Source organism: Notamacropus eugenii, chromosome 7 (genome assembly GCF_028372415.1).
Source record: "Notamacropus eugenii isolate mMacEug1 chromosome 7, mMacEug1.pri_v2, whole genome shotgun sequence".
In the NCBI taxonomy this organism is placed as follows: domain Eukaryota; kingdom Metazoa; phylum Chordata; class Mammalia; order Diprotodontia; family Macropodidae; genus Notamacropus; species Notamacropus eugenii.
Genome location: NC_092878.1, coordinates 169,000,091 through 169,024,070, shown reverse-complemented (window position 1 = coordinate 169,024,070; position 23,980 = coordinate 169,000,091). Strand labels below are relative to the sequence as shown.

The window sequence follows — 23,980 nt, the reverse complement described above, 5'->3', positions numbered from 1 at the left end:
CTGACTCAGGAAATGAGGGTCCTGAGTCTGATGTCACCTTTGGGACCTTAGGGGGGTTTTTGCCTTTATAAAATGAAGGAATTGGACTGGTTGGCCTCAGATGTCTGTTCCAACTAGTCAATGGATCAACAAGCATGGATTAAGCTTGTGCTTATACTGAGTGCCTACCATGTGCCAGGAACTGTGCTAAGCACTGGGAACAGGAAGAAAGGCAGAAACAGCCCCTTCCACCAGAGAGATCACAGATCAATGCGGGAGACAGCAGGCAAACCTGTATGTACATATCTGATCTGTACAGAGTTGCTATTTGTCCTTTGTTTTCAAAGAGAACCATGACATCAGGAAGGTGATGTCATGACTTGTAAGTGAATTGGACTGAAGTGAGGCAGGGCAGGGTAAGTGGGAGTGCAGGAAGGGATGTTAGCTGAGTCTGGAAGGAAACCAGGAGGCAGAGGGAGGAGGAAGGCCTGGAGGAAGGTCAGAGAAGAAACTCCGAGCTGGGGGATGGCATGTCTTGTGTGGGTACCAGCACGGCACCCTGTGGGGACTCTATGGAGATGGAGAGGAGGCTAGCTACACCACCCCCAAGGTGCTCAGCACGACTCTACCTGCAAAGTGCCATGCCCAGGGGGTGCTCTGTGTCACCAGGAACTGTGCCTAGGCTCCACAGCAGGGGTTCACTGGTATCCTAGGAAACTGCCAAGGCATTTCTCCTTTCTGAGTTTCTATCTTTAACAGCTTGGATGGTCTGCTTTCATGGGCATTTCTCCAAGCAGGCGTGGTCGCTTTACTGTGCCATTTTGGGGGGTTGCTTGTCTATGATGATGTGGCTCACTTTGGAACATGTGAGCATGTAGGACAAATTGAGGAATAGAGGCTTGAGTTGGGTGGGAGGTGTGTGGATTCCACCAGCAGCCATTTGTCTGTGAGGTATCCCAAAAGTCTAAGTGCGGGCTACATCTGGGAGCTTGAAATTGTCCCTGGGGTAGCTTGAACTTGGCCTATAAGGGATCTAGAGCTTCCAAGAGGTAGTAAAGGAGGAGTATATTTCAGCCATTGAGGACACCCTGTAGCAAGGTACGTGAAGGGGCGAGGGGCAGTAAGCAGTCTATCCAAAGCCCTGGTGCAGGATCAGTCTAGAAGGAGAAGTTGGAGTAGAATTGTGAAGGGCTTCAGATGTTAGAGACAAGAGCCTATATTTTATCCTCAAGGCCATGGGAGCCCCTGGAGTTTATTGAGTGACATGATCAGAACAGGACTGTGGGAAGCCTTGCCAGCTGTGGGAGGGATGGGCTTGTGAGGAGAGAGCCTGGAGGCATGGACACCTGGGCTGGAGTGGGGAGTGCGGGAGTGAAGAGAAGAGGCTGGATATGAGGCACTGAAGGAAGGTGGGGTCAACAAGACCTGGCAAGGGTGGACTATGTGCATAGAGAGCAGTCAGGAGGGGAGGAGACTCACAGAGGCTGAACTCAGATGTCACTGGAAGAATGGTAATGCCCAGGGAGACATGGAGAAGCTAGGAAGGGGGATGGGGAGGGCCAAACATAAGGGAGGATCCCAAGAGATTTCATAAACAGCCTCTCACTGGCCAGCTCTTCCCTAGTATGCCAAAGGATGAATTATTGATCATTCAGGGCTGCAGGGTGCGATTTGCCCATTCTGTCTCTCATCGGTCTCTTTTTGAGCCAGTTATCATGAATTACTAAGTGATGGGCATTCCTATTTATTCCTACTGAATGACGGGCAGCTAAGAAAGAATGGGTGAACGTTAAACCAGCCAGAAGCAAGATGAGTTCAGTGGACCTCCTATCTATGGCCTTACCAATTGTTTGTGTCCTGGGTGCACACAGTAAGAACTTAGTAAGTGTTTATCAGTGATGACGGTAGCAAACGTTTACAGAGCACTTTGCAAAGCACTTTCCACACATTATATCTCATTGGGGAGAGGTACAGTGATGATCCACAATTTGTAGATGAGAACACTGACCCTGAGAGAGGCAAATGGACTTGTCCATGTTTACGTTGCTAGTGACTATGAATCAGGATTCAACCCCAGTCCTCCTGCCCTTTCTTTGCTTACCCAGAGGAGCCTGTGATTATTTTAACCCTTTGCCCATTGAAGCCATTGTCCTCAGATTTTCTTCGAGTCCTTTGTGCTAATAGCCTTCAGCTGTTTCCTTCTCTGAAATCACAGAGCAGGTCACAGAGCTCAAGGCAACCGGGGAGGAGATTTAGGGGAATGCCATCTGAATCACATCTCAGCGGAAGAAATCCAGCCGTGGCGTACTGGGAAGTTGGCAGAGCTCTGGGGGCAGGCAATGAATGAGCTGTCTGTTGCTGCCTCTGAAGCTGTTGTCATGCCTTCCTCCAGAAACGCCTTCCTTTTTTCTCATCTCTCTGAGACTCAAGATATTTAGCTCATTAGGAACAATAACAAAGTTATTGAGGGAGCCTAGGGACGGGCGTCTGCAGCCAGAGTGTGGAGGCTTCACCTTCGGAAAGGCCTTTGGGTGGCTTGGGGCTCCTTCCAAGCAGGATAAGTCACGTAGGTGCAAACTGTAGAGCGCTGGGCTCTTTGCATATGTCCTTCACGAATGATTACCACATTTCTTTAGTTAGTCAACAACAACTGAACGGCCCAAATTCTTGCCCTCACAGGATTCAGATTTTCATTAGAGACAGAATAGAAGCTCAGTGAAGAAGAGCAAGGACATCGTAGATCACTCAGCCTGCAGCAGTGTGCTGGTCACTGCACACATGGCCCAAGGACTAGCTTGAATTCAGTGGTTTTCAGCCATGAGAAGACATCACCCCATTTTGGCATCCTTGAGGTGTGGGGGCAGCCCCGGGCTCCCGAAGACACTGTCAATTCTGCCATGACCTATGTGACGCTGAGAAAGTCACTTTAACTCTCTGTGCCTCGGTTTCCTTATTTGTCAAATGAGGAGGTTGGACTCAGTGGCTATTCCCTGTTCAATGGAATGTCCATTTCAACTCTGAATTTATGATCTTATAATCTCCTTCTGCAATGGTGGTATGAAAGGGGCCACCATCCATTCATAAACATTGACTGTTGGTACTCTATCTTGGTCAAATACTCAGCAAAGTGGCATACACTGGAGGCTCTGAACCCTACTGCCACTGGCATTCTCACTGCCGTGAAGTCAGAAGACTTCGTGAAGGAGTCACTCAATGAAGGAACAGCTCAGCAAGACTCCTCAGAGAGGCAAATCAAAGGACGGAGCTGGCTTTAGTGGGTGATGGTGGCCAACCAGGAACATCCTCTTCATTCCTTCCTGGCTCTGAGTCTGAGGAATCTCTCGATTCCTCTCTTCACTATCCCCAACTCCCCTGCTTTTCTATCTTCAATTCTGATGGAATATAAGCTCCTTTAGGGCAGGGACTCTCTTTCTTTCGTACTTACCAAAGTACCCAGTCCTTAGTGAGTGCCTATTAAAAGCTTGTTGACTTGCTGGTTTGACAACATGACTTGGGGCTCTTGTGCCCCCAGATGAACTTGAAGATCAATGCCACTTTATGCCATGATCTGATACCAAAATGAGGAGGTAGAAAAATTCTAGAGACTTTGAGAAGACTCTCCAAAACAGTTCAGAATATAGATTAATATTTGGTCTTGTTCGGTCATCTCGACTCTTTGTGGCCCCATTTGGGTTTTTTTTGACAAAGATACTGAAAGGGTTTACCACGTCCTTCCCTAGCTAATTTTAGAGATGAGGCAACTGTGGCAAACAAGGTGAAGTGACTTGCCCAGGGTCCCAGAGCTAGTAAGAATCTGAGTTCACATTTGCACTCAGGCCTTCTTGACTCTAGACATGGTGCTCTATCCACTGTGCTACCTAGCTGCCCTAATACTTGGTGACTTCAGGGCAAATATGGGGCTAGGGGAAGATAAATTTTAAAAAATACATTGAAAATATAATTTAGGATTAAGACATTAGATCTCAAAGGATTTTCTCCTGTTAAGAAGCCTCATGCCTAGACATCATGAATACCCCTTTAAGAAAAGCTAGACCTTGCTGGACACAGCGAATGTTGAAGTACATACTACATATGATAGAAATTTATTATATTTAACCATTTTAATTGTGCATGCTATCTTCTGATAAACTATCTGTATAATCAGACCATCAACTCTTTAGGGCAAGGTCAAAACAAGTTAGAAGAAAGAGCAAATGTTAAGAAGACATTATGTCCACTTAGAACCATTCCAGTTCTACCTATTCAAAGAATTTCTGGTTGCCTCCAAATGGGAAATGGATAATAAGAAGGATATTGACATAGTCATCATATCCTATGAACACTGAACTTACATAGAGCAGTCACCACAACCAGGAAGTTGAGAGTGCAGAAAGCAGCTCACCTTCTTGCTGTGCAGAGAGACCTTTCAGCTGAGGGCAGCGCCAGTCCAGAGGATACAGAGGGAAGATCCTACATAACCTGCATTACCTCACAAAGCAGTGAAGATCAGCAGAAGGGAACACCAGCCTGAAGGGAACTTGGCATGAGAACCATAGAAGCCAAATCACTCTAAGGGCATTTATAGACGGAACTGGAGGAAAGTAAAGAGTGCTGTGAATAGATCTGCCAGCATTCATGCTGGAAGCAACACAATTTTGAAAGCTTTATTTAAAGGATGGATTTTCAGCATCTCTGAAAGCAGGCAAGATAAGAGATGACTGAGAAGACTCATGGCCAGTTTTATTCCCCTCAAAGGAACTGATGAAAATATGGTCCAGGTGCAGGCAGCGCAGCCTGTTTTCTATAGAAAACCCCTCTTCACAGTCCCAGTTGACTGAGAGGAGAAAGGCACCGTGAAGCTCCGAGACATCTACAAGACATCTTCCTATAAACGTTAGAGTGGTATTGAATGCAAAATGATGGGGCGTACCAGCAGAATTCGAAAATGAAGTCCGGCTTTTCTGAGCTAAGTGGTGCTGAAAGTAGCTTTTATCCTGCCAGCATAATTTCCATTTTGTTACTACAGCAATTCATCTTGCTGCGGCTCAAAGGAGGTGCTGGTAATAAAAAAGTCAGTGCTATCGTGGGTAAGGGACTGGGGGCTCAGAGAGACTTGGATTTAAATCTTGTTTCAAATACCAGCTAGTGACCTGATCCTGGGCAAATTTTCTCAGATGGGGAATTCAGAGGTTATACTCGAATGATTTGGGGGTTTTGGAAGCAATTGAGGTTAAGTGACTTGCCCAGGGTCCCACAGTTAGTAAGTGTCTGAAAGCCAGATTTGAACTCAGGTCCTGCTGACTCCAGGGCTGCTGCTCTATCCACTGGACCACCTAGCGGGCCCTCAAATGACTTCTAAGGTTTTGTCTAATTCCAAATCTACTGTAGCATTAAGTAAGGAGAGAAAGGAAAAAGCAATTTTCCCCTAGAATTCAGATTTCAAATTCGTAACCTACAAAGGTGGGCATAATGTACTTCCTCAGGTACCTCAGGTGACTTAGCACTCTCTCAACTGGGCTGAGAGAGTTGAGAGAGTGCTGAGTCTGGAATCAGGGAAACGTGAGTTCCAATGTGACCTCAGACACATATGACAATGGGCCTCTGTATGTCTGTTTCTTCATCTGTAAAAGGGAGATGATAATACCACCTCCTTTTATTGCGAGAGTCCAATGAGATAATTTTTGTAAAGTGCTTGTCACAGTGCCTAGCTCCCATAGGTCCTTGTTCCCTTTAGTGGACAGGGAGTGCCCAGGCTCCTTGCCCCCAAGAAGCTGTTGTATCTCCGTCTCTGGAAAGAGCAGAAGGCAGGCAGAATGGACTGCACATTTCTCCCCCTCCTTCTCGCCCCTGACCTTTATCTTGCCTGTGGGCCATTCATATTTAGGAGGCATTGAGGAGAGCCATAATCGATATTTTATTTTTGGTCTGTTTGTTGCCCCTTCTCAGCTTGGGCTTTATAAAGGGTTTGATGGATTTCTTATGTGTGAGTTTGCCTTGGGAGGAGCAGGTTTTCCTCTATGCCAGCACTTTACATTCTTGTCACGGGAGTCAGAGAGAATGCGGCTGAGCCTTGAACCACTGCTCAGCCTAAGCAGTGTGATGAAGGGGGGAGAATCTGCCCTCCAAATTCTTATTGCCAGGTGCCTTATTTGTTTAAACTAGGTCCTGCTTGGCAGACTGAGATGCACAAAGGGCTGGCAAAGCCATCCTATCTGGTGCTTCCCCATTCCAGAGGAGAAAGACACGCACCTGCCAGGAATCAGCACATGGTCTAGCTGCCAGAACACCTTATGGGGTCTTAGTGATCCTCATGAGTCCCCTGGCATTCAGAAAGAGCCTCTTCCCTGGGCAGAACACGCCAGGGTCCTGTCAGACCTGGCACACTGCAGGGCTGGAGTTTAGGAAGGACAATGATGAGGTGGGTATTGAGGGACCTGGAAAGTGTGATTTAGCCCAGCTGCCAGGAGATCGTGGCTGTGACAGGTCATAATTCAGAGGACCTTGAATCTAGTGCTGGATTGGTCTCCAGAGGTCACCTAGTCCCACTCCCTCTGACAAGCATCAGGGCCAAGACTTGAACTCACATTTTCTGACTTAAAAACCCCCTCCCTTCAGGCACTGGCATATCTCTAGGGACTGAGGAGAAGGGGGGTTAGGTCACTTGCCCACATTCTCTCTGTGGGACCAACCCCCTGGGCCACATGTGCTCCTGATGGCACAGGTGCTCCCAAGTGGTCCAGGACTTGGGTTTGGGCCCGAGGATTTGGGCTGATGGTTCCCTGGGAGCTCTTCCACCATCTGACTTGTCTTCTAAGTGGACTGGCTACTCCTTCTTTTCTTCCTGCTCATGTTCTCATCTTTCATCATGGAGCCTGCAGACTGTTCATTGTGGCAAGAACGGGAGAAGATCTGCTTCTGTGTCTCCACTCATTGAACCTAATGAACAGAAACACGTCAGTCACTGCAGAATCAGGATCTGCAGAAGAAAGCCAGAGTGAGTGAATGTCCAGATGTTTGATGTATCCAGAAGGATCCTCCATACAGGACAGAAAGGCCCCCTTTCCCTGCTGAAGAGAAGGCCCTCCCCTGTCCAGGATCAGGGTCCTTGGAGGGAACTGAGTGATCACCAGTCTGGGCTGGAGCTCTTGGGGGGGGCTTTCCCAAGAGATCTCCTGACTCTCCACCAACTGTAGGAGATATCTGCTCAGCTGCACTCAGCCGCCTTCTTCCTAGTGGCTGCCCACCTAGGTCCAGCTCCAGCCCTGCCAAGTAAGGAAGCACAGCAGCTATATAACCTCTGAGCACACGTAGAAACCCCCTCTGCCCATTCTGTGATTCTGCTGCTGGGAGCCTGCCTGCTTCATTCCAACTGGGATGCCGCTTCCTTTCTCATCTAGTTCCACTTACAAGGAGGATGCCAGTGTGAGGAGAGGTCATTGCCTCCAGGAGCCTGCCCTTTATTGGGCAGAGGGCAAGACTAACTAGGAGTTTATGTGTACAAAGGCCCTGAGCACTTGTCCCCTCGTGTCACACATAGGGTCAGGAACCATTAGGAAGTTCTCTGTGGCTCTGGCCACTGTCAGAGACATCTGGTCTCTTATTGGCCATCCTATGGATACTGAGATTTGCAGCCAACGACCCTTGATCTCCTGGCCAAGTGGACAGATGAGGCAGCCAAAGGCACCTGCAGTTTAGAAATGAACTCACTTTCGAAGCTTTTAAAAATGGATCATTTTATTTTAATTAATAATAATGGTGTGAGTATTTACATAATGACTGAGGTTCGGAAAGCATTTTACCAACATGATCTCATTTTATAGTTACAACAACCCTGTGAAGTGGATGCTATTATTATCCACTTTTTCCAGATGGGAAACTGAGGCAGAGAGAATAAATGTGACTTGCCTAGGGTCACACAACCAATAAATGCCCGAGGCAGATCTGAACCTAAGTCTTTCTGGCTATCTACTAGGCTGCCTCACTGCCTCTAATTCTGTTTCTATGGTACTTTTAAAAATCCATTCAGTGACTGCCTTTGCATCCCTCTGCCGTCTCCTAAGTAGTAGCCATTCCTCGTCACAAAGAGGGTAAAAAGTTCAGTAAAACCGGTCATCCCATTCCTCTGATAAATACGTGGCGTTCCACACCCGTAGTCCCCCACCCCTGCCTGGAGGGAAGGCAGTGCTTTTCCCATTTGGGGGGCTCTTTGTATTTGCAGCCCCTCCCCCACCACACCCCTGCTGCGTAGGGGGTACTTAGTGAATACATGTTGCGGTCCCATTTACAGCACCCTACGTTTTCCTGTCCTCCTTTAATTCTTCTTGAAACAATCCATGTACCAGAGCTGCTTAGCTATCCACCAACAGATTCACTTTGTTTCTAAGTCTTGGCTACCACAAAAAGCTGGTGCTAGGAATATTTTGGGGTGTAGGGGTCTCTTCTTGGTATCCTCGGCCTGGAACCAGGAAGACCTGAGTTCAAATGTGGCCTCAGATACGAACTACCTGTGTGACCCTGGGCAAGTCACTTCACTTGCCTCAGTTTGCTCATCTGTAAAATGGGGATAATAAGAGAATCTTCCTCTCAGGGTTGTTGTGAGGTTCAAATGAGATAACATTGGCTAAAGTGCTTTAGGTTTTAGCCTCTCGCCTTGGGTTATATGCTTAGCAGCAACATCTCAGGGACAAAGGGACATTTTAATCATTTTATATAACTCCAAATTGCTTTCCAGAAAGGTTCGATTAATTTGCAGCTCCACCAACAGTGATGAATGAGTGTTCATGTCTTTCTGTGGCGCCTCCAGCATCACCTTTGTCCATCTCTTGTCCCCTTTGCTGGACGTAAAGCCACACCTCAGGACAATTTGGATTTGCATTTCAGTTCCTGGGAGTAATCATTGAAGTGATTATTGGTAGTTTGTAATTCTTATTTTGAGAACTCTTTGTTCATTTCCATCAGCTGCTCATCCTCTGGGGAAATGTCTCATTATCTTATGTATTAGATCTCAGACCACTGTCAGAGAAATTAGATACAAAGATTTTTTTTCTCTCAAATCAGGGGATTCCTTTCTTACTGTAATGGCACAGATTTTGTTGGTGCAAAAGTTTTTCAATTTCATGTCAGTGAAATTTTCTGTTTTGTGTTTCTGTGACAGCCTCTGGTTAATTATAATTCTCCTGGTGGCCATAAATGTGAAAGATACCCCATGATGTCATTTGCAGAATCTTATGGAGAAGACCTTCTCCCACCAGGAGATGGGAGGGAGGAGGGGGCAAGATTTAGGACAGGCATCTCAGTGACCTTCTGGTAGAAGAAGAGATCCTATTTGTAAAGCATCAGCACAGTGCCTGGCACGTTGTAGGCACAATGTAAATGCTAGTTATTAGTTATTATGGTCAGCCTCATTCCCCTTGGCAGAACCAGGGGCAAGAGAAGAAAGGGAAACTGCCAGAGGACAGATTTGGGCTTGATATGAGGTAACTCTTCCCAACAATTAGGATTATCCAAAGGTTGAATAAACTACCTCAGGGGGCAGTGAATTCTCCATCACTGGGGGAGCTTAAGCAAAGGCTGGAGGTTAGAGCTGTTGTAGAAGGAATTCTGGGATGTCTCTGGACTGAATTAGATGATTTCCAAGGGTCCCTCACTAAATAATTGATAACAGCATTGAGTGGCACAAAGCCAAGGCCGGATCTCTGTGGCCTCCCTCTCCTCCAGACATCGATCTGCTTTTAGTGGTCATTTTCTCACTCTGGCATGGCTTAATGCAGAGATGGATGACCTCTGCTGGCCGTGTTTTAAGCCAGATAATTTCTTCTGGCTGAGATGGTTTGTTACTGTCCCATCCTCTGCCTAGAATCCTTTCTGGTTCTTAAAAATTAAATATACGTATATTACGTAAATACTGCATATTGCTCACAGCCAATATTGTTCTGTTTTTCTTTTCTACAGTGTCAATGGAAAATATTGGAGAACAAGGTAAATGTTTCCTTAAGTGACTTTGCATGTAGGTCATACTTCCAAATTTCCCCAAAACTTGCCTAGGCATGAAATCAGGACAGCGCTCTGGTCTCCCAAGCCAGCACGAGGGGCTGTACTCCACTCCTAAAGTCCAGGATAATGCATTGTCCTACAATTGCCACAGTGTGCTGGCTGTGTTGAGGAAGAGCCCTGGGCTTCAAGCTGTGGGCAGCTGCCAGACTGGCCTCTCAGTGGAGATATTATTAGCCCGGGAGTGTGCTGCCCCTTAGCAGGGACAGGCAGCTTGGCATGGAGAGAGGGTGGAGAGTCAGCCTCAGGAAGGTCAGAATAATCTGGGCTCAAGTCTTGCCTCTAATACCTACTGGCCACCTGCTTCTGGGCAAATCCCTTGAAGAGAGTTGCAAAGAAGCTGCCCGATCTGCATGGGAGAGGGAGTGTCCTCCTCCAGGAGGTTCCCACAACAATGAAGTAACCTTGCCAGACTCTGAATCACCCTGTGCTAGACCCCACTATGGCTGTTGCTGGCTGAGGGCTTCCCTCCCCCTTCTGTGGCTCCTTGGACAAATGTTGTCCCTTGGCCACATTTTAGCATTAATTCTCCCTCACCTGAACTTGGAAAACCACCCTGTAGCCTACATTTTTTACAAAATCATTTTACATGACTTGATTTGATTGGTTTGGTCAAGATAGGTACTATATTGGAATGACTATGAAGTCAGCGATGTCTCAGACATAGGATTTCCTTAGTCTCTTCATCGCCCATGGCCCCAAAACCAGCATCAGAAAAAGGTATTTCTCATGCCCGGTCTGTAGTAGAAGCTCTGTCTTTGAAAGGACAAACCTAGAGAAGGACTGAGGGTCACCAGAGAAATAAGTGAGTGCCCACCTGGGAACCAGTTCCAGTGCTGCTTATCAGGCCCAGGGCTCCAGAGCCCAGTCTCCTCCGCGTGTGTTTGTTGGGTGGCTTTGTGCAATGCCCTCTATTTGTGTCCCCAGGGTTTAACACAGTGCCGGGCACAGGATAGGTACACAATCAAAGCTGACTGAGTGAAGCTTGGCTGTCTGGGTCCTTTTCAAAAGCCCTATCACCTTTTCGGCCACACGGATACAGGATATAGGAATTAGTTCCACAATGAAAATATTGGGCTTGTGTTGTTTCCTTAGACAGTGCCCAGCAGACCGTTTGTTTTGGGGAGGTGAACATATGTGCAAATGGGAACATTTCACAATCTGAGCGTACTTTGGAACAGGCTGAATTGGCACAACCAGGACACCTTGTGCCTTGGGGCCTGACATGCAGCCATCGGTTCAGCACAGCAGGCGACTTTTAGGCTCCTATACTGACGAAGGTTGATCGTTTCTCCTAAGGAGTTATTTACAGATTTTTAAACAGACACACAGCAGGATGGCTGTGATGCCCCCTTCGACTCATGTCTCACAACAGTAATTGTGATTCTCTCCTTTCAGTTGTGTGTCTCATAGTGTACCACTTGCTCTTTGCGATGTTTGTCTGGTCTTACTGGAAAACCATCTTCACGATGCCGATGAATCCTTCAAAAGAAGTAAGTTAAAGGTGAAATAACTTTGCCTCCATGTGCAGCTAAGGGGGCTGAGCACTGAGCCTGGAGTGAGGGAGATTTGAGTTCAAATTCTGCCCTAGGCACTGAGTAGCCGAGTGACTGAACCTGTGGTCTTTTTCCTTATCTGCGAAAGTGAGAATGACAGCAGCACACTCCTCCCAAGGTTGTTATGTGCACTAAATGAGATATTTGTCAAGCACTTAGCGCAGTATCTGATACCTAATGAGTGCTTAATAAAACCTAATGACTGCTTAATAAACGTAGGGTTCCTTCCTCTATCCCTTCTTTAAATAGACCATGATGCCTTGGGGGGTGCAAAAGCAAGCATCCTGACGTACACTGCTATCACAGGTTCTTAGATCTGCATTCATAAAAGGAAATGCAACTTTTGAGGGGTCAACAATCCCTTTAATGAAGCACATGTATCATTCACTTAGTTCAGGGAAAAAGTCGTCACCCTGAACTTCAGAAAAAATACAGAGAAATCAAAATCAACAGACAGGGCTTCCAACTGTCTGGCCACAAGCAATACATACATCACAGATCAATGGAGACAGCCAACTGTCTGACCATTACATACATACGTATGGGTTTTCAAAGCTGAGGGTGGGAGGGCAGTTTCATTAGCAGCTTCCTAGAGTCTCATCTGGCTAAACACTTCCAATGAGTAAGCCGCAAAGTAAAACCTCGCCTCAGAGTGTACACACACACACACACACACATGTGTGTGTGTATACATATGTATGTATGTATATATATGTGTGTGTGTGTATAATATACATATACATATATATAAGAAAATTAACAAAAGGTGTGGGCCTTCCCTAATCAAGCTTCCCCTAATAGGCAGGCCCATTTATGAGTGAGGGAAATCTTTAATAGCATTACAGAGGGTAGGTGGGAGAGGAACTTATCCTGCTGAGATGAGTGTACATTTGAAAAATAAGATCCTTCAGGAGAAGAAAGGAATTATCATGACTAGGCATCCATTTGGAGATTTTAAGCTCACAATGAGTCAACAGAGGGTCTTGATGACATCCCCCAATGCCCTTCTGTCTACTTAGGAAGGGTTGTGTGTGTTCCAAATGAGGAAGGGGAAGGTCTGGCTGGTGTTTGTTTGAGTCAAAACCCCATCAAGAGTTCACTTCTAGGCGCCCCATTTGAGAAAGAATATGAAAATCTAGAGTACATCCATCACAGGGGACCCCAAGAGGGTTTGGTGACTGGAGAAGATTCCATATGAGAAGTGGTTGAAGGCATTTGAAGGTCAGCCTTCAAGGGGAAGAGAGAGTTGCTGTGGTCTGGTCTGTTTGACCCAGAAGGCAGAGTCAGCAACACGGGGGCAGTGGGGAAGGGGGATGCCGAGAAACCAATTGAGGTCTGATATCAGTAAATATTTCCTAGCAGTTTGAATCATCCTAAAGTGGGATTCAGTTCAATTCAATAAATGCTTATTAAATGCCTACTCTGTGCCAAGACACTGTGCTAAGTGTTGGAGAGACAAAAGGAGGCCAAAAGGAGCTTACAGTCTGATGGGAGAGGTAACGTGTAAATAAATATGTGCAAAGCGAATTCTATACAGAACAAATAGGAAATGATTCAAAGATGGTTGGGGAAGACCTCCTGTAGAGGGGGGGATTTTAGTTGAGACTTAGAGGAAACCAGGGAGGCCAGTGTTCAGAGCAGAGGAGGGAGAGCATCTCAGGCACAGGTCAGGCAGGAGACCAGGGTCACAAATGGAAAAATGCATGGTGGGGAGTAAGGCAAGAAAGACTGGGAAGGTAGCTGCTCTTGGAGCCACTAAAATTTATTGAGTGGGGCTAACATGGTCAGCCTGTGTTTTAGGAAAATCACTTTAGTGGCTAAATAGAGGACAGAATGGAGGGGGGAGAGACTTGAGGCAGGCAGACCCCCAGCAGCCATTGCAGTGGTCCAGACATGACTGGTGAGGGTCTGGCCCAGGGGGAAGCAGTGTCAGAGGAGAGGGGGGCATATCCCAGAGATGGTGCAGTCCTTGGCAGCAGCTTGGATATAAGGGATAAAAGATGAGGAGGAGTCCAGGATAAAACCAAGGTTTTGAGTCTGAGAAATTGTAGTGGGATGCTTGGGGTTATGGTGTGTTCTCCACTTATTAGAGAGTTTAAAATGGTGGCTGGATGACCATTTATAGGGGCCTTGTTGTTTTTAAATAGGATTTTTGAATGTCTTTTGATTTTTTTCATCCCCTCAGTTTCTCTCACTTCTGGGGGATCTCATAGAGGGGATTCTTAGTTGGATTGGAGGCTTCTGAGGGTCCTTCCAACTCAGGTTCTGTGATCCTAACTCGCTGCTGCTTGAATTGTTCTTTGGATTCCATTTCTAAAGAACAGATTGGCCAGTTTCTAAGGTGGCTCTAAGTACATAGAGCTGTCTTGGGTCCTAAGGTGGGACAAGAGAGTCAATTACAGATGATCCCTACCTATGAGGGCCCTGAAGCACAGCCAAAGACATGTCAAGTGGAAATGTAGGCTCGGCTGGAGGCAGGGCTGGCAAGTTGATGAAAGATCAGAATGAATGGCAGAAGCTTTCAGCACACCCTTTGAGATAGGAAGAAGGGAATTTAGCCCTGACCGAGGGAAAGCTTCTTAGTCTTTCATGCCTTTCATCTGAAAAGTGATTTGTGAAGGCCTCAGGTCTACTGCTTTCATTTTCCAGATGACTCTTGGCCTGGGGGTAGATGGGATCTGAGGGGGTGGTGGGAAATGAGTGGTTGACCTGAAAAAGAGCAGCTATGAAAGGCCCTGGGAGGATAGGAAGATTTCTTTGTCCCTAGAGTCATCTCATAATGACAAAGTTAAAGTGGCATCCATTCAAGAGGGGGTATAGCTCTGGACAGACTGGATTCCAAAGGGCTGAGGCCAGAGAGCTAGCTCTCCACAGGGTTCAGAGATGGGGGATTAGCAGTTTCTCCATATCATTAGCTTTTCATTGCATTTTCAAGTCTTTTTTTTTTTTTTTTTAATGTTGTGGCAGTAGAAAGCGCCCTTGGGCATGACATAGTTCTGGGATGTGGGGGAAATAGCGGATCCATAGCCTCCAACAAAATCTCATTAAGAAACCACATCCCAAAGGCATTCGGAATGCCTGCTGTATTCTCAGCCTGGTTAGGCTTTGTGGAGAGCAAAAAAAAAAACCAAAAGACAAAACAGCTTAAGTAGACCCTCCCTCTCAATCGCTTTTACTGAGACTTTTGTTGACCAGCAGCATTGAAGCACCAGGTAAAGAGCCCTAGCTCTGGACATGGGAGACATCGGACATTTAGTATTACTCCTTGGCCAAGTTTCCCTGGGCCTCAGTTTACCCTCTCAGTCAAATGAGGGAGTGTTGGACTCAGTAGACCCAGAGATTCCATTCCAGCTCTAGTCTTGTGATTCTTTGTTCTTGTTCCCAAAGATTATATCCAAAGAATGAATTAAGTAGACTTGTAATCTCTAATTAAAATAAAGCCATTTAGAAGGTAAGGCAAGAGAGTAAATATATTAGACGCTGGAAAACTCCATCATTCTGCTTTATCCATAATCTTAAAGCCATCGTTGAAGGCAACACGCATTTTTTTGTTTATAGGCGTTGAAAAAGCCTTTCTTTACCCCACTTCACAATGGTGAGACTGGGATTTGGAGGAGCGCTCACCTTTGGCTTGTGAGACGTGTGAATGAAGCCCCGGGGCGGAGGCACAGAAGGGATTTTTCTACCTTACCCTGACTCTGAAGCACCCATCCTAGGCTTGGCCCTTCCTTTGGAGCATGTTGGCATTCAATTGCTTCAGCTACATCCAACTCCTGGTAACCCCATTTGGGGTTTTCTTGTCAAAGAGAGTTGTTGGGAGTGTTGACTGTGTCCTTCTCCAGATCATTTTTACAGATGAGAAAACTGAGCCTCCGGAGCCTGGATTGGTCCGTTAAGGGGCCCCCCTGAAAGAACATGAATTCCCCAACTCTTGAGCCCAGTCAGTTAGCTTCTTACAGAAATTAAGCTGTTGGGATTCCAGACATTTTCCAATGAAAACTTGATCATTTTTCCTTATCCCTTTTCAACATTTGGCAGCAAAGGCCTCCCTGAAGGGGTAAATATGAGGTAATTCGGTATCCACACCAGGGAAGGGTAATGGAGAAATCTTTATGTGTCCAGATGAAATTATATCTTGCTTTTTAATATCATCTTCATTTCTACATCAAAAATAAAAATGAATCACAACCAGATGGAGGCTAGAAAGGTCCTCCTGTGGTACACATGCCACACATTCTGTTATTTTATTGTTAATAGGGTTAGGGATTTTTTCCCTTTTAGCTAAACCAGAGGGGATCACTGAGTAGCCATTTCTTCGACAATACTCATTACCCTTTATAATTATTCGCCAGTTCCATCTGTCCTACGCAGAGAAAGAGTTGTTGGAGCGAGAACCTCGAGGAGAGACCCATCAGGAAATCCTGAAGCGAGCAGCCAAAGATCTCCCCGTCTACACGAGGACCATGTCTGGAGGTAAATCTCACTCACTTGGCTCAGGGATTGAGGGGGCATGGGCATGGTGAGTCCTAGGTTCTTCGAGAAAGGGAACTTGAGGCATTGAACTTCATTTTCAGATTTATGAAATTAAACGACCTAAAGTAATGAAACACAGCACTAAATATTGTGGAAACGTGGGAATTTCATTTAGTCTTTAGAGCAGGAACGCCAACATGGTGTGTGAAGCAATGTCAGATGTGCTGTTGCCAATACACCCTCTGATTCCCTTTCGTTCTGCCTGCTTCAGTTTGATTCATTGAGCCGACATCAGATCCTCCTCCTCTGTTTGTGGGGGAGGACACTGCTCCTTCGAAGGGGGGCGGTGGTAGCCGGCCCACATTTGGCAATGCAAGAATGTAAATTTCATTTGATGTGGGGAGAATGATACAATCTTACTTTATTAAAGTAGCAGTGTTGCACAAGGAATGTTGTGTTCTCATGCGTGTGGGGGGAGGGGCAAAGGGGTGGGACCAAGCAGTCATTCACTCATCTTTTTAATTCATGTTTTTCAAATGGCAGATCATTTCATAAATCTGTTGGGTGAGTCAGAGCTGCTGCAGGAGCTTGGTCTCCACAACCCCTGGCAGCCACTAGCCACCACTGGGGTCCACAGCTGACTTTGTGGGTGTTATCTCATAGAAAGAAAGGGGCTAGATACACCACACATTGGCATCTGAAACGTTTTCATTTACAATCCAACTCGGCAGAGCTATGAAGCACCTACTATGGGTAGAGGCCTAGGGAGATGCTAGCACTGAGCACCTCCCCTCTTCACACACACAGCCCCACCACCACCAAACTGGGCAGTTCCAGGCAGAGCCAGGTTTCATTTAGTTGACAAGATGCATGGGGGTGGGGCATTACTAATATGGGGGACAGGGACAGTCAGAGGAACGGGAAGGGAAGGGGTCATAGTAAGAGCTAACCTTTCGGCGTATTTCTAGAGGTTTGCAAAGAAAGCCCTTTACCTGTGCTGAATCACCCCACTTGACCCTAAGGAAACATCCCTGCGAAGGAAGTCTTAAAAGAACTCTTTTTACCATTGTAAATAAAGAAAGCCAGGCTCAGACAGGGCAATGGTTCTCCATAGTCACACAGCTGGTAAACATCCTAAGGGGAATCCGAATGCCAGCTCCTCCCACACCAGGTCCAGACTCCATCTCAGGTGATGCCCCAGGGAAGCAAGAGGCTGAAAGGCCAAAAGGAGGACAGCCCATGATTCAGGAGTCGCAGGGCCCAGCACCTGGCAGACACAGGATAATTGCATGCTGGACTGCTAGGATTGGCCAGCAGGAAGCTGGGGTTCCCTAACCATCCAGCCCAGGGAGCCTGAGGGAGACAGAGGCTGGAAATAGAATGGGGGGGCTGGCCCTTTATCTGCCCATCTCCCTGGTTAGTCCCACTGACTGGATCCCAGCCCTGAGGGACCAGGGAGAGAAAATGCAATTTTGGAAACAGGAGGGGAGACGAGAAGGCTGGATATGTGTCCAGCATTCCCTAGCACCCTGCTTTTCCAATCTGCACAGCCTTCCCACAAACCCCCTATGGCTCCCCCAAACACAGCCTTCTCCCCTAAGAATGCTGCCATTTGCTGAGGACTCCTCCTCTCCTCCCTCCCTCCTCAATTCTCCTCACTCAAATGGCTTCCCCTACCTTCCTCATTCCTGTATCTCATGAGGAGGGCATCCTCGTTGCCAAGACAAACGTTCCCATTTCACCCTATCCTTCCCTGCCTGCCCCTCATATTCAGCTTGGATCATGTCCCCCTCATCTGCCAAAACCAACACCAACAACACAAACCCTGGCTGGTCTGAGTGTCCCTGCCAGTGAGCAGCCATTCTCTCACCTGCTTGAGAAGGTCGCCTCCCCTAGGTGCCCCCACTTTCTTCTCCGTCTCTCAACTTTTGGCGATCTGGCTCCTGACCTCACCGTTGCCCCAAACCACTCTCTCCAGAGTCAGATGTGAGGGCCAGTGCCCTTCCCTCCTCTGTCTCCTTAGATGGATTATCCCCTGGCCTCTGTCTGGGCCGTCTTCTCTGCCCCCTCGGGATCTCTTCCATTCCCATGGGCTTAGTTATCATCTCTGGGAGGAGAAGTCTCCAATTTAACCAGCTCTAACCTCTCTCCTGACACCCCAGTCTTAGGTCACTGCTTTTCAAGCCTTTTATCCTGGATGTCCATTAAACATCTCAAACTCAACATCCAAACAGAACTGGTCTTTCCCCGAGCAGAGGGACACCACCCTCCTCTCATTCCCTCAGTCTTCAAACCTTGGAGTCACTCCACATTCCTCATTGACTTTTGCCCCTTCCCCCATATCCAAGTTGTGGCCAAAGCTGGGCTTTCCCTTATGACACCTCAGGAATACGCCCCCTTCCATCCTCTGACCCTGGTGCAGACCCTCCTGTGTTCCTTCTCCAGGAGGATCCATGACATCACTATGCGATGGTTGATGACTTGCCCTGGAGCTGACTTTAAGTGAGGCATAGAGGGAAAGTCCTCAGTCTCCCTTTCTCTTCCAGAGTCTATTAAGATGGCTGCTGGGGGTTTGCCTGCCCCGAGGCTCTGCTCTCTCCAGTCCTTCCTCCACCAGCCACTCCAACCATGTCACTCCCTACCCAGTAACCTCCAGGGGCTCACCTCTAGGATCCAATACAGAATGCTCTGCTTAACTTCCTTGGAAACTTCATCACCTGCTCCCTCACCTTCCCTGACCTCTGACTTTCCCCACCACACTCCCTGCTCCAGGAAGGCTGGCCTCATCGCTCTTCCTCACTTACGTTTATCTGCTAGTTCAGGGTATTTTCTCTGGTCACTGCTACCCACTCCTCACCTCCACCATCAGATTCCCCAACTTGCTTTGGTTACCTCCCTCATTAGACTGGGAGCACCTTGTAGGCTGAGTGCTTGAACGCTGGGTTCTGCTCATCCTTCCTTCTCTCCCTTCTATGACCCTGGTGAGCCCCAGGTATCCATTGGAGGTGACTGGGACAGGATGAAACAGACCCCAAGGAGTTCAGGCCTCTCTCAGTTGGCCTCAGGGCAATCCCATTCCCAGGCCTCTACTTCCAGTCCTAAGGACTCAGACCCTCTAGCAGTTCTTGTATCTTTCTTATAGGCTGTAATCTATTTGAGCAGAGAGTTTCTACACTAGCCAAATTGTAGGTCTTGTTCAGGCTGACACACACATATATGTGTATATATGTACGTATATATGTATTAATACATCCTACTTTTACATAGATATTAACCAGCCACTCGTCCTAGGAAGTGATGGCAGCAGGTGACCCTGGGCATGTCACACACCCCTTGATTCCATTATCCCTAAAAGCAGACCAGCCAAACTGGGCATGAACACAACACCACCACTGTGGTCAGAGCAAACAAAGGGATGTTTCTGCTCAGTTTGGGGAGGAAAAAAATGTCTCTTTGTTAACCAAGCCCAAGAGCGTCACAGCTTCACTCAGCTTGGACATTGCCCAGGTGGTTAGATGCAGTGGGTAGCACTGCCCAGGCCAGGAGTCTGCGTTCTTCACACCTATATGCTTATCCAAAAGCCAAGCCATCACACAAGACCTTGCTGGTTGCACACTCATAGAGCCTCCATCTTTCTTATCACTAAATAAGTGCTACTGGGGAGTGCCACAGTGCACAGAATGCCAGGCCCAGGGTCCAGAAATTTGGGTTCAAATCCAGCCTCATTTTGCTTACTAGTTCGGTGACCCTTAACCTCAGTCTGCCTCAGGGAAGGAAATGACCCTAGATCTGATCTATGAAAGATGATGGGGTTTTAACAAATGGAGAAGAAGGGGAGAGGACTCAGAACTAGAGCTGTGGTGACTCAACCACCTCAGCCTCACCACAGAAATGTTGCTACCTGATCAGTTAATGACCCATAGGAATAAGCACCATGTGCCCTTTGGTGAGCGAGGATTCCTTCTGGCTCACAGGTTGATCATAAAATCATAAATTCTGTGACACCTGGAAGAGAACCTCAAGGTTTTCTGGTCCAACTCTTTTGATTTATAGATGAGGAAAGGAAGGCCCAGGAAGGTGGAAGTTCTGGGCCAAAATCCCACAGGGAATAAGTGAGGGGAAGAGTTAGTATTCAAACCCAGATCCTCAGATGCAGTTCCAGCATCGGTCCCAGCCTGCTAATGCAGAGTTTCAGTGACCTTTCAAGGTCTCTCATTTATCTTGGAATGGGAGGCAGACATTCCTTCCTGTGGGTGCAGGTGTGTTTCCTAGTTTGGTGGCAAAGTCCGTGCAGTCTCCAGGGCCTCTGCCACCCACAATTACTCCTGAGTTCAAGGTAACTGGTCTTATTACTGTATAATGACCACAATGTCTCTGCAACCAAAAGGGCCTGACTCAGTTACCTGGAAGGAGATGTTATATTGTGTATTAGACTTCAAAGAAACGCGCTGGCATCTCTTCTGTGGACTGATAATTCCACTGCCCGTCCATTAAAGACTTCTAGTTACTGAAGCTCCATGTAATGGTAGTGTCCTGTCCTTTGGGAGACTTCCTCACTGGAGACTGCAGCACAGAGAACCAGGGTTCAAACCCCAACTCTGACACCCCAATGTGACCTGAGGCTAATTGCTCCACTTCCCTGGGCCTCGCTTTCCTCATCTGTAAAATGAGGGTGTTCCACTCTATGGTCTTTAAGATCCTTTCCATCTCAGGGTCTCTGGTGTAGGATCTGTGAGTAATTCTCTCTCTCCCTCTCCCTCTCTCTCTCTCTCTCTCTCTCTCTCCCTCTCTCTCTCTCTCCCTCCCTCCCTCCCCCCCCTCTCTCTCTGCCTCTCTCTGTCTCTGTCTCTCTCTTTCTCTCTCTCCCTCTCTTCCTCTTTCCCTCCCTCCCTCTTCCTCCTTCCCTCCCTCCCTCTTCCTCCTTCCCTCCCTCCCTATCTCCCTTCTTCTTTCTCCTCCCTCCTTCTCCCCTCTCTCCCTCCCTTTCCTACCTTCCTAAAATAAAAAATAAGCCAGTTGTGATTTGGGAAGAATGCTAACTCAAGCAGCTTTTTCAAAACTAATTTTCATAAAATGGTTTGCTAATTGTGTAGTCAACTAAATGCCAAATCCAAGGTTAAATAGATGTTTCTGTTCTCAGCCATCCGATATTGTGACAGATGCCAGCTCATAAAGCCCGACCGATGTCATCACTGCTCCGTCTGTGATAAGTAAGACAACTTTTACATTTCCCTGTTCAAATCCCCCAGAAGAGCCATATGTTTTAAAGGAAATGGGCGGAATCTGATTAGCCCACTTAAGTATCACCTTTGGCCTACTGTCCTTGCATTTTTCTTTCCCTGTTTCTTGTCTTTTTTTCATCCTATTTGTGACTTTGGACAGAGAATGCCTAGTCACAGTGTCATTTGCTCTCTGGGCTGCATTAGGTTTTGTTTTCTTTTCCTGGATTATAGTGACATGAATCAATTCCGTTCTGTCCTCAGCTCCCCTATCTCTAAAGTAGGGGTTTGGAGGAGACCTTAAAAGGCCCTTCCAGCTCTGCGCTCCGTAATCCAGGAGTAAACACCTACTGTGCCCCACACCACACAGGGCATTAGGATCTGAGCATACCAAGGCAGAATGAAGCAATCTCGGATTCCCTAAAGCCTCATTCCGTTGGTAAAGCCCCCAGGCTAGGGCACCTTTCACTGGCTTTCTTTGAAACACAACGGAAACGCTTAATTTAAATAATCACCGTGAAGTCAATTTAATTGTGCAAGTATCAATTTGGCAAACTCTTGCCATCCTTGTAAAAATGGTACAAGGCAATTCCATCCATGGCCAAGACATGACAAATTATAAGGCTTAATAAATATGATATCTTGAGCATGACGGAAGATGCACAAAATGTCCCTTAAGTTTTCTTGAAGTTGTGAGAGTTGAAAAGCTTTTCACGGTTTAAAACCACACTGAGCCATGGGCCAACATGCCCTCGCCTTGACTTTGCTTGGCGCTGGTGATCACCAGAAAACCTGAGCCCAGTGAAAGCCGCTGTGTGGATGCCACGCTCTTTGTGTTTGATGGGGTGGGGTCATGCGTGAGCGTGAGTGCGTTTTGGTGTTTTGTTTTTTAATGTCAGTGTCCTCAGGAAAAGGAACATTGGCTTATGGACCAATTCCATATGTAAGGTCATCGCTTCCATCGGTTATGTGTTTGCTTGATCGAACTTTCACTGCTTAACAGCTTTCAGTTCATTGAAATCCAGTGCTTAGACAATGCAAGATACCAGTATTGTGTGTTCAATGTGTGTGTGTGTGTGTGTGTGTGCGTGCATGTGTGTGTGTGCGTGCGTGCACGTGTGTGCGCGCTTGCATGTTGCCTTTTAAGGATTTTGTGATTTCACCGTGCATCTGTTGGGGGGGGGTTGGGTCTGGTTTTTTGTTTTTGTTTCTGCTTTATTAGATGTATTTTGAAAATGGACCACCACTGTCCTTGGTGAGTACAACTCTGTATCTGTGACTCTTTTTTCCTTTCATGTATGAATTTGAATTTGTAAAGTAAATTTAAATAGTTAGATGTTTCGTATATAGGAAAAATTGTCTTGTTCGAGCTTGAGCCACCAGAGAAGGCTCCTCTGGGCTCAGTCACAGGGCATCATTCCCAGAAGTGGGTTTTGTTCCCATATGTTTCGAGAAAGAGAAGACTTGGGCCAGTTTTCACTTTCCAGAGCCTGGAAATCTGGCTGGTCTTGGAGCCAGGGGCTGGTGGAGAGGGAACGGCAGCAAGGTGGGCAGGGCTTCTCTCTCCCCATTTTCTCCCAGGTTCCTGGATCTGCCTAAAAGCACTTCTGGCTTCAGCCCATGTCAGGATGTTGGTGGCTGGCACTGAGAGGCAGTAAGGTAGTGCAGTGGTAGGTGGACACATATGAACAAGGGATGCACAGAGAGATGGCGCTGGCCCACCTCTTTAATTGGCTCATGACATTTATGACAAATGATGAATCTGAAGAATTCAGGGAGACACAAGAAGACTCCTCTGATGGGATGCAGAGTGGAAAGTGAAGAGCACAGAGAGTGATAATGTACACACACACACACACACACACTCACACATACACACTCACACACACACACTCACACACACACAGTCACATACACACTCACACACACACACACACACAAAGAACACTCAGGTTAACTATGACGTTTCGTGACAGCACCGTCATGAGGACACAGCCCTGCCTTCTGTTGATCGTTGATAATGTCCCTGCTGGTCACAGACAGTACTCTGTAAAAGGGTTTGGCTTTCCGTTGGGAGATATCTGCTATGCACATACATACCAGATGTATGGTTCCTGCCATGGAACTGTCCCCTCATCGGTGTGGACACTCACCCCAGTGGTGCAGCCACACCTTCTCATCAGTTACAGCCCTGCCTACATGTCCTCCATAGACCTCCAGAGGAACCACCTACCATGTTGTGGTAGTCTTTCCTGCCCTCTCTGCCCATAGTGTGGAGGCCGGCAGAGCACCCAGTCTGTCTGCCAGGCATCCCTTGTTCTTTCTGTATGACCAGCCCTCCTCCTTTTCTGCTATGTTGTTCTCTTCTGCTCCCATCTACCACATGCCTTTCCTTTGCCCTTTGAGTGATCTTTGACTTAAATTCTTCATTCCTTGTAGCAATTTAGGGCAATGCCCTGGGGCATTTGTCAAAGGCCATCTGGTCTACTCCCCCTGCCTGCTCTGTTTTTGCCCAGCTCATGACTCTTTGCACAGTCTTGTCCCTCACAGGCTCTGATGAACCCCTCTGGGAACTGCCCAGCCATTCTATCTATCTCAAATTAGAGACAACAGATATACTTCTTCCTCGTGGATCAACAGGCCAACTTCTGAGGGATTCTAGGTCCGCAGACTGGATACAGACAGCTGGCCCAAAGTCATCTG

General features: G+C 47.1%; 1 protein-coding gene across 3 annotated transcripts in view; it reads left to right on the top strand.

The window, feature by feature from the left end:
- Positions 1-23,980, top strand: part of ZDHHC2 (zDHHC palmitoyltransferase 2) — a 48,072-nt gene that overhangs the window by 4,992 nt on the left and 19,100 nt on the right. For 2 of the 3 annotated variants that reach the window (XM_072625654.1, XM_072625653.1), the window contains exons 2-6: positions 9,931-9,957; positions 11,428-11,522; positions 15,938-16,058; positions 21,199-21,268; positions 22,500-22,532. In XM_072625654.1, the coding sequence (XP_072481755.1) occupies positions 9,931-9,957; positions 11,428-11,522; positions 15,938-16,058; positions 21,199-21,268; positions 22,500-22,532 (346 nt within the window). The remainder of the gene's footprint in view (positions 1-9,930; positions 9,958-11,427; positions 11,523-15,937; positions 16,059-21,198; positions 21,269-22,499; positions 22,533-23,980) is intronic. The other variant, XM_072625655.1, reaches the window with a different exon arrangement.